At 42.9% G+C, this 10,860-nt stretch overlaps 1 protein-coding gene across 1 annotated transcript; it reads left to right on the top strand.

The window, feature by feature from the left end:
• The first annotated feature begins 5,253 nt into the window (after positions 1 to 5,253).
• LOC147893314 (pentatricopeptide repeat-containing protein At4g39530-like) lies at positions 5,254 to 9,135 on the top strand. The gene has a single exon (XM_087386144.1). The coding sequence runs from the start codon at positions 6,010 to 6,012 to the stop codon at positions 8,809 to 8,811; it is 2,802 nt and encodes a 933-aa protein (XP_087242270.1). The 5' UTR covers positions 5,254 to 6,009; the 3' UTR covers positions 8,812 to 9,135.
• Positions 9,136 to 10,860: the final 1,725 nt, after the last annotated feature.

The following is a 10,860-nucleotide window of genomic DNA, read 5'->3' as shown; positions in this document are numbered from 1 at the left end:
ATGGTTGCTAGGACAATGATACATAACCAGCAAGGTGGTGTTAATAAAGACAAATGATTTTTTCATGCTTTTCTTTGAAAGGATCTAGCCTAAGTCTCTGGACACAAGTGTGCTTAGACATGCAGATAGCAAAGGCCCCCAAAAATGAAGGTGTAAATCAGACATTGTTAATGGTGGCCAATATGAACACTTTCTTCCTTTGGACACTTCACAAGCATTCCAATGCGACCTCATGCTTACCTCTTAGAATGTCTTCTTTTGTCATGATCCGATGGTCTCACAAGATGTGTTCTCAATTGTTGACTTAAATAATTGTTGTTTAGAGGTAGAGGGACCATTAGATAATCAACACTTTGGTAAAAAAATGAACAATTTACAAAGAGAACAAAATACCTTAAAGAGATAGCTCGACACCAACGTGCGTATCCTAAATTCAATAGTCATGACCAATAGGGCAACAAGAGGGCATAGGTTGCCATGAACATTGCCTTCTTCCATTTTTATTATTAATGAACCATGAGAGGCAAGCAAAGCTGCACAGAAAAAATGGACACAATGTATGCACAAAATAGCAAAGGAATGCACTCCAACACAAAAGCCAATCAACCCTAAACAATGGGACACATGGATGGTGTCGAGAGCATTATCCTTTTCTAATGCCACTCAAGGTAAAAAGGCATAAGGTGAGTACAAAACAGCAAAGGCATGCATTACAACATGAACAACAGCTAACTAACAACAATCAATGTGGGAGTAGAGAAAAGTTCTTTAAGTTTAGTGAAACTCAATAAAGTTTCCAATGTGTGATGCTAATGAAAATTGAGTACTGCATGAGCAAAGTCAAGAATCAATAGGGAAATTCCAGGGTCAACAATCAAGCCAAATGTGATAACTTTAATGTATCCCAAGAAGAGAGCCTCAACTTAGCATTGAGCTGCACTAGAAAATTCAAATTTGCTAGATGCAACTCGTTGGATTTTAGACTTTTACTTTATATTGCCAATCAATGTTCAGTTGGAATTTCAAATTTGCAGATTTGACCTCCCCCCTAATACAAGTCGGCTTTATTTTTACGACAGGCAGCCTAGAGATATGTTTGGGTTTTCTCACACCCCCTTGAGGCACGTGTCATGAATCTAAGCCCTTGATTATGCCCTTGATTTCATTTGATGTAAAAGCTAAGCTTTTGACTAAAGTACTAAAAGCATATAGGTGCATTTCACAATAAAAAGACTATATAAACGTTTCAAACCTATTCGATTTGAAGAGATGGTCTACTTGATTTGCAAGTTTGGACTTATTGGCATGTGAAGCTTTGGAGAGCCTTGCGATGACCTTATGGTCTACTCTCACAAGCCTAAAAGCTCGACTTACTACAATGATCAAACTCCCATTTTCCCGAGGTTGGAGAGGCACGTAACGCTGGCTAAGTGGCTAAGTGGAGAGTGAGAATGTTACGTGCTCTACTTCAGACTTCCTCTAATGATAATTGTCTTTTTGTGCTGTCTAGTGTCTACTGAATGATCTGAGAATGTTGGAATCAGCTCAAGGACACACGCAGATCCTCTCAGGGTCACATTGGCAAGTTTTTCGAGTACTGTCTCTCGGCGTTCGACTATGATTATGACTATTGGCATTTAGGTAATACGCCAGTTTCTTATCCATTCTCGAGACTTATCCTCGATGCTAATATTATTGGCGTTATCTCAACACCCAAGGAAGGGCCTGTTCCCTCAGATATAACTCTTTGGGAAAGGAAGCACACCGCCTCCCCGCCCACACTATGTGTGGTTATAATAATTACATATATTATAATATAAATATTTTCAATTACTGGTCCATTCAAAATTTCTTGTTTTCAATATGAATTCTTACAACATTCCTCTCGTTTAATGCTATCAATGCGAGGGAGCAAGGAAATCCAAGTGGATGCAAGATTGAAGGATGACTACACCTTGATTCATATGGTTGTAGTTCATGTGACAATATTGTAAAAACTGCAACGAGGATCAGTTATTGTATCGCCTTATTCATGTATTTGTTGGACTTCAGCTTCCACAATATGGACATCACGAAATCAATAATAAATCATCACCCCTGACATTTGTAGGGAGGATCGGCTCCTAATGGACCCTGTGTCACGTCTCATGTCCACTATTTTACTCATTCTCTTTTCTCCTTAAAATAGTAGGATTCAACTTCAATTTTGAGTTAGTAGTTACTTGCTCCACGATGGAAAGACTACCTGTCGCAAATCTAGTTAATAAAAAAAAAAAGGCCGATTTGGATCAAAACGATTAGACTTTTTACCTTTTACAGCAAGTAGCCTAAAGGGAATTTTTCCCTTTGTGAGCTCTCATTAAACTACGTGTTAGAATCTTACACGGTGATCTTCAAAGATCTAATAGTTTGAAGAATCATGTTTTACAAGCTGAAAAGCATTAACATGCTTTTTCATTCCAAATATGAAGGTACTTTCCCTCTTCCTCTGCCACCATCAATGCGTCTCAGTTTCTTGTATCTTTCTTGTGTATAGGGCAGGAAAGATCCCAGTTTCTTGTATCTTTCTCGTCTATATGGCAAGAAGATCTCCAGCAAAAGGCTGGTTCTGTAAAAACGGTCTCCCCTACTCTCACTCCTTTCAATTCAAATTTGGAAGCAAAAAAGACATTGACTTCTCCAATTCGGAAGCCAAAAAAACACCTGAATCATTATGTCTTCTCCCATCCGCCTCAAGCAATGCAGACCTTCGAAGCTTGCAAAATGAAACTTTCTCACGTCACGCTACCTCTCGCTTCTTGCTTCTCAGCACAATGATACAGACATCATTGCAGACAAACAACCCAGGCATAGTGAAAGCATTACCATTGGTGATGCATCGAAGCTTTACTAACTACGATTGTGGAGATTGTCTCGTAGAAGCATGTGTTGATAGCATGGCTGAGACTTGCACTTCGGTGGAGGGGGTTGCGTCGTGAGTACCAACTGCAGGTCGTGCATAGGCTCCAATTTCAATTCCTGGAGGTTGACGCAAGGAGGAGCAAGTCGAGATAAAGGAAGAACTACCAGATCTAGCCCAGCCCCGCAATCTAGTGGTGCCGCCACAACACCAGTGGCAACTCAAATGGATGAAGAAGAGCAATGAAAGAGACTCTGGGACTTGATCCATGCCAACCCCCTAGCTCACAAGAAGCAGTTGGTGAAGCGAGGACAACAAGAGAAGGAACGTCAGTAGAGGTTGGAGGCGTTGCTAAGAGAACACGATGTCTTATACATGAGGGCCAACAGACTCATCCAGGGACTCCTCTACACGGTACCCATACAATCAATCTCAATTGCTAAAATTGTCTATGTTGCATTGTTTGATGTATCACTTGTAATCACGTAGAACGATATTAATTTAATCATGAGGATCATGTGATCTCTATGTTACACTTTTGCAAGCTCCATTGTAGGCATAGCTGTTTTGTAGATTAAAATTGTGTCAGTGTCTGTAGAGGAGCAGCCGAAAGCTTGGGTATAAACACAGAGTATTGGCAAGGAATCTTTCTACAAGTGCTACACATCTGGCTACTAAAGATCCTATCAGTGGTAGCACCTTGTTTGGAACAGAAAGACCAGTCGCGGGGCATGGAATTGATGCCATAACTTGGTGGCTATAACTGCTGGGAATAAATTGTGAAGCTAAACGGATGTACAAGGTGCCTTTATGAGATTATAATTTATAAGCCAAGATGTGAAGATGATGCTCGTGAGTGTTAACAAAGACCTTGGTCACGATTCACAAAGGTGGATGCCAAATTTTCATGTGAGCACACGATGATCCTCTATTGTAAATATCCAATTCTTTTGATTTTTGATTTCGCAAAATCGGGAGAAGGCAAGCACAATGGCACCACAAAAGTGCATAGCTGGATTCGCAAGCTGTCGGGACTTGTGACTTCTGACATCGGTACTAGTTATGATGTGGAGTTTTCTATAGCGAGATATTTTGGCACACCGAAAGCCCTCTTAGTGGAGAATCACCATCCCAACCATTTCTTCCTCAAGTCATTCAGCTTGACAAAGATAGACAAGACGAAAATCCATTTTGTTTACAATTCATGGGTGTACAATGTCAACTACTCCCCTGGTCCTCAAATCTTCTTCGCCACAACAAGGTAGAATCTATAGATTCCACAAATACCTGCTACAACAAGGAAGGCCAACCAGTTTGTTACAACAAATACGAGACGTTCCAGAACAAAGAGTTGTATCAGCACATGTTTGAGGATGAGAAAGGAGTTATCGGTGCCGACAACATAGTGTAATGGCTTGCGTTAGCGAGGATTATGGCCTCTTTCAAAATATGGTTCTTTTCGCAAGATATTTCGTGTACCCACGATTTCTACAAGGCGCTTGAAGCTTTTAGGCTGAAAGTCAAAGAAGCCATAAAGAGAAAAATTTTGCTCAAAAAGAAGAAAGAAAAAGGTGGCAACAGTAGTGCCGGAGGATCCCCCAAAGGAAGTAGAGATAGAGACTGAAGTAGATAAGGCTGAAGAGGTGACCAAAGCTTCTACTACTATGCCAAGCGAGGTGGAGGTAGAAAAATAAGTGGTGGACATTGCCACCACCACAACGAAGGAGGTGAAGGTGGATGAATCATGAATTAGCAAAGGAAGGATCTACATCGACGCAGAGTAGTAGGAAAAGTAGCTAGGAGACTATGTTCGACATTCAGGTAATATGCCAATATCTTATCCATTCGCGAGACTTATTCTTGGTGCTAATATTCTCGATTTTTATATTCTCGATATACCCAAGGAAGGGCCCGTTCCCTCAGATTATAACTCTTTGACGAAGGAAGCGCGCCGCCTCCCCGCCCACATATGGTTATAATAATTATATATTATTTATTATCATACAAATATTTTCAATTGCTCGTCCATTAAAAATTGCTTGTTTTCAATCTGAATTCTTACAACATTTCTCTCTTTGATGTATGTTCTCAATGCGAGGGAGCAAGGAAAGCCAAGCTGGATGCAAGATTGAATGAAGACACCTTTATTCATATGGTTATAGTTCATGTGACAATATTGTATAGACTATAACGAGGTTCAGTTTATGAGCTCTTCTAAGGGTCACCTGATTCATGTATTTGTTGTCAAGTCAATAATAAATCACAAGGTCCCAATGGACCGTCTCATGTGTCATTCGCCTTTTTCCTTCAAAAATTTGAGGATTCAAGTTCAATGTCAAGTTAGTTCTTACGTGCTCAATGACAGAAAGGCTGCAGCGGGAATCGAATGCGAGCAACCAATTCCCCTCAGCTACCTTTACATTCTACGAAATTGACCAACGAGATGCCGAAGAGCTTTCGGTGGTCACACGCTACTCCTTTTGTTAAGATGTAGCAGCCTTATGGAGCAGTAGAACAGAAGACATTTGTTGGTGGAAGACTTTTGTGAACTCTCCATGTGTAGATTGGTGAAGCTGGATCATTCGTGTTCAGGCACCGCAGACAGAATTTCAGTCTGAAGCATGATGTGTCGCTCCTTATGGTGGGAATACTTAAGGCAAACCGAAAACTGTACACATTCTATCCGCCTTTGTTTCGCAATAGCTACACCGTTTCGCGCAAAATTATCACATCACGTGTTTGGAGCTTGAGAAAGGAGCAACGTGAAGCCAAGTAGGACAAACAAAGAGAACAAAGGACGAAGGGCGGGGGGAGGGGCAGAGAGAGAGAGAGCGCGCGCGCGCATAGCGGGGAGGGACGTAAGTGACTCCTCGCAAACAAACACGAAGGCCATGCTTTCACTTCACATGTCTCCAGCCAGACAGACGTATCTCGAGCCTCTGTCACAACAGGATTGGAAGACACTGCGAGATAGCCTTCAACCATTTCTCAATCCAATTATTTCAGCACATGCGCCCTTTGTCATTACGGCTACTCTGAGAGTCACATCTGAGCTTTAGCAAAGAAAACCAAGGCCTCTTTATTTCAAGTATAAAATTACCAAAGAACTGATGGTATCCACAATCCACAGTGGGCTACAAACAAAAGCATCCAGATTCCACTGTCAGGCCCGGTCAAATTTTGAAGACCGTAGCTTTGGGAAGGAGCCAGAGGAGTGTGGCAGCAACGGCATGGTCAGCTTTGGAGTACAGGTGAATGCATCTAAAGGACAAGAACTGCCAGAGAGCACTGGCTGGGAAATGCTCAGCTTAGAGGAGGCACTCACTTCTTTGGAAAGGATGCCCCAGCTGCTTTCAGCTGAGAACTTTATAGGCATCTTGCAGAAGTGCAGAAAAAAGAAAAATCTAGCGTATGCCAAGCGCTTGTATGACTGCATCTGCAAAACTGGGCTGGAAGCTCATAAATATCTGGGAAACTACCTTGTTCCAATGTTGATGGGATGTGGTAGCATGTGTGATGCTCGGCAGGTTTTTAACAGGTTGGTGGACCGGAACGAGCATGCTTGGACTTCTCTCATCGTGAGTCATGTTGAACGTGGGGAATTACGGCTGGCCCTCAATCTGTACCAGAAAATGCGAGAGGACTCTGTACATCCTAGCAAGTATACGTTTGTAGCTCTGCTGAAGGCTTGTGCTAGGCTGAAAGATGTGGAAAGAGGCCAAGAAATACATTCTGAGATTGCCAGACGAGAATTGGAAAGAGATCCCTTTGTTGGCAGCACCTTGGTCGACATGTATGCTAAATCTGGCGTGCTTGCAGCAGCCCAGGGATTATTTGATAGACTGCCAGTTCGAGACGTGGTGCTATGGAACATATTAATTACAGGATATGCTAAACATGGACTTGGTAAGGAAGCACTGAACTGTTCCGAACAGATGCAGCTGGAGGGCGTCTCTCCAGATGCTGTCACGTTTGTTTGCATCTTGAAAGCGTGTGGCAGCATAGGAGCCATACACAAGGGACGAGATATCCATGCTGAGATCATAAGACGAGAGTTGGGAAGAGATCCTTACATTGGCAATGCCTTGGTTGACATGTATGCCAAATGTGGCTTGCTTTTAAAAGCACGGGAAGTGTTTGATGAGCTGCCAGTTCGAGATGCAGTCTCCTGGAATGCACTAATTACAGGATATAGCGAGCGTGGACTTGGTGAGGAAGCACTGAACTCTTTTGAACAGATGCAACTGGCTGGCATTTGTCCGGATGGAGTTACATTTGTTTGCAGCTTGAAAGCATGTGGCAACATAAGAGCCATAGACAAGGGCAGAAAGATGCACTCTGAGAGTGCCAGACTGGGGTTGGAAAGAGATCCTTTTGTTGGCAACACCTTGGTCGACATGTATGCCAAATGTGGCTCACTTGTGAAAGCCCGGGAAGTATTTGACAAGTTGCCAGTTGGAGATGTAGTCCCGTGGACTGCGCTAATTGTAGGATATGCTGAACATGGGCTTGGTGAGGAAGCATTGACGTGCTTTGAGCAGATGCAACTGGAGGGCATCCCTCTGGATGCTGTCACATTTGTTTGCAGCTTGAAAGCTTGTGGTAGCATAGGTGCCATAGATAAGGGCCAAGAAATACATTCTCAGATTGCCAGACAGGGATTGACAAGAGATCCTTGTGTTGGCAACATCTTAGTTGACATGTACGCCAAATGTGGCTTGCTCACAAAAGCACAGGAAGTGTTTGACAAGCTTCCAGTTCGAGATGTCATCTCATGGAATTCACTAACTGCAGGATATGCTGAAAATGGGCTTCATGAGGAAGCACTGAACTGCTTCGAACAGATGCAGCTAGAGGGTGTCTCTCCGGATGCTGTTACATTTGCTTGTATTTTGAAGGCCTGTGGGAGCATAGGAGCCATAGACAAGGGCGTAGAACTACATGCAGAGATAGCCAGACAGGAGTTGGCAAGAGATCCCTTTGTTGGCAACACCTTGGTCGACATGTATGCCAAATGCGGCTTGCTTGCAAAAGCACAGAAAGTGTTTGATGATCTACCAGCTCGAGACATAGTCTCATGGAATTCTCTAATTGCAGGATATGCTGAACGTGGGCTTGGTAAGGAAGCACTGCAATGTTTTGAAGAGATGCAACTAGAGGGCATTTCTCCGAATGCTGTCACGTTTGTTTGCAGCTTGAAAGCTTGTGGCAGCATAGGAGCCATAGACAAGCTCCGAGAAATACATGCTGAGATTGCCACACGGGGATTGGAAACAGATCCTTTTGTTGGTAACGCCTTGGTTGACATGTATGCCAAATGTGGCTCACTTGCAAATGCACGAGGAGTGTTTGACAAGCTGTCAATTAGAGATGTTGTCTTGTGGACTGCACTAGTTGCAGGATATGCCCAACTAGGAGAATGTAAAATTGTTTTTCACATGCTTGAGAGAATGAAAGGAGAAGGCATAAAGCCTAATGGGTTCACATTCCTTAGTGTTCTTAATGTTTGCAGTCATGCGGGTCTAGTGGACAAGGGCTGTAAGTACTTTGAGGCCATGAGCAAAGACTATGGCATCACTTTAACTATTGAGCACCACACTTGCATGATTGATCTCTATGGCCGTGCTGGCCAATTAGACGAGGCTGTAGCAATGATGGAGAAGATGCCTTTCCAACCTACTCTTGTAGTGTGGCTTACTGTGTTGGGAGCTTGTCGAAAGTGGGGGAATGTGGAGCTTGGAAGACGGGTCTTTGAACATGCAGTGCAATTGGATGAAAAGGATCCAGCAGCTTATGTCTTAATGTCAAACATCTATGCAGGTGCTCACATGCAGGAAGAAGAGAAGATAAGAGGAAATGAGAGTGCAACAACAAGCATGGAAGAAGCCAGGACAGACTTGGATGGGGATTGATGACGTTGTGCATATGTCTGTGGTGGGTGATACGAGACATTTCCTAAGGCAAAGTTATACATGGAAAACTAGAAGACTTTTACCTTGAAATAAGGGGGGAAAAGGGAAGGCCACAGATTTGCATTGTCTGTCATGGGATGTACATCTGATGTTGCAAAGAGCGATGGGCGTGCCCATTGTATGTGCTCTAATCTATACTCCCAAGGAGGGCACCCATGCATAGAATGTGTCTTAGCAAATCTCCGAATCTGCATCCATATGAACAAGAGAACAGCATACTATTCTTGGCAGCGATGCAGACTTCCTTCTTGGGGACTGCTGGTGATGTACATCTACTGGCGCTGGTTTCCCTGTTATTTGAAATTTTCCTGTTAGAATGATGGAAAGACATGCAAGGTGTAGGAAGAGTAAAAGGAAGATCTGTGTCAATTGGGTTGCCTTTACGAAAATGTGTATATTTTGCTTAAAATAAGCTTTTGTGATATCTGAATTTTCAGTTTGTGGAAATCAACTCTGCCCTTTTGCACATCAACAGATCTCAAACAGTTGTGTTTGCTGCAAATTATAGTTCATGACTTGATAATAGGGAAGGCAACGGTTTCAAAATAGCAGGATAGATACATGCCTCAAAGAATGACATGATGTTGCACCTGGTTTGAGGAGGTGGCAACCAAACGATGAGGGCTATCTTGGCTAGGTTTATTGCCATGCCTTGTGTGACCAAAGGGCACATGTAGAACCCCAACAAGTAGGGGTGAAGCACGATCTTTTTCACCCTGTTGCCAAATGAAAAGAGGAGCCGGTGCCCCATGGTCTTTTGTTATGTTCCTATTGATGTAGTGGTCACCTCAGATTTGTGTAGTCTAGTTATAGACTATCACAGCCTTAGAGAAGATTGAACTCTTCCAATCCAAGTGAGCCATTGCCTGAATAACCCAATTAGTTCCCACTGGCATCAATCCATTCGGTTCTATCATCGGTACTCATATTCATACATTTGGCATGCACGCATTCGTCCACCATGACTTGGTTACACATAAGGAGTACTCTTCTCACATTCATGGAGTTTGGATCATGGCTACAAAACAGTTTGTTTGGAGAGGGAGTATTATAGATCGACAAGCTCAACATAAGTTCCACAGTGGCAGCTTAGAGCATGTGTGTGTGCGCGCATGCTCGCTCAAATAGATTTTGCATCTTCTGGGACACGGATGTTCCCACCCCGGAATCGTAGTCTGTCACAGTGAATAATGTGGCAATGGGCAATGCGTTTTACTAACTTAAATGGGGTCTTTGCAGGAGCCTGCTTTGAATGCAGGAAATTTGGTCACATGGTTTCACAATGCCCTTTGGCTTTGCATAAGATCCTCTTGATGCTATGCCTGCCTCTGTGCAAACTAAAGATACCCCTAGGCCTTTTGGCATTAAAAACAAAACAAATAAGCCTGTTTATGTTGCTCAGGATAAAGGCAAGGCTAAGGTTGCCCTTGCCTCAAATGATAATTCCCAAATGCCTCCTATAGCTCAAGCAAAAGCAAGGGCTTAATCCTTGAATGAAGGTTGGCAAACCCTGAGGAAAATTATATCGGCTCAGAGGCCACTTCCAGCTCATACTTGGATGGGTGCTTCTTCAAATGGGCAAACTCTGGATGAAAATTCAGGCATGGGTATACTTGGGCAGCAATCACTACAAGCCACACTCTTTTTGCAGCAGAAGAAGACGGTGCCCTATTATTGCTGGCCTTTAGGATCATTCCTTAGGATCTCGAGGTAGATATGCAATCTTGATCTCTCTATCTTGTGTGTTACGCTTTTGTATATACTTGTACATCTGTAAATATGTTGCCAAAACTATTTTGTTTGACATAAAAGTACAAGGGTTGTGTGATTTGCGTAAATGGAAGATCGTATGGACATATATCAATAGATTGCAGCCTCATATGGTGGCCTTGCAAATGCATGTCAGACAGGACACTTCGTGGGGTATGACATATTTTATGCTGGCCATCACTCCTCCTCTGGAGTAGTCTTTCTTGTGAAGCATGATCT

Source organism: Dipteris shenzhenensis, chromosome 15, assembly GCF_047967505.1.
Source record: "Dipteris shenzhenensis isolate YYH24624 ecotype China chromosome 15, Dip_SZ_1.0, whole genome shotgun sequence".
Lineage (NCBI taxonomy): Eukaryota > Viridiplantae > Streptophyta > Polypodiopsida > Gleicheniales > Dipteridaceae > Dipteris > Dipteris shenzhenensis.
This window is presented reverse-complemented; position numbering and strand designations above follow the sequence as displayed.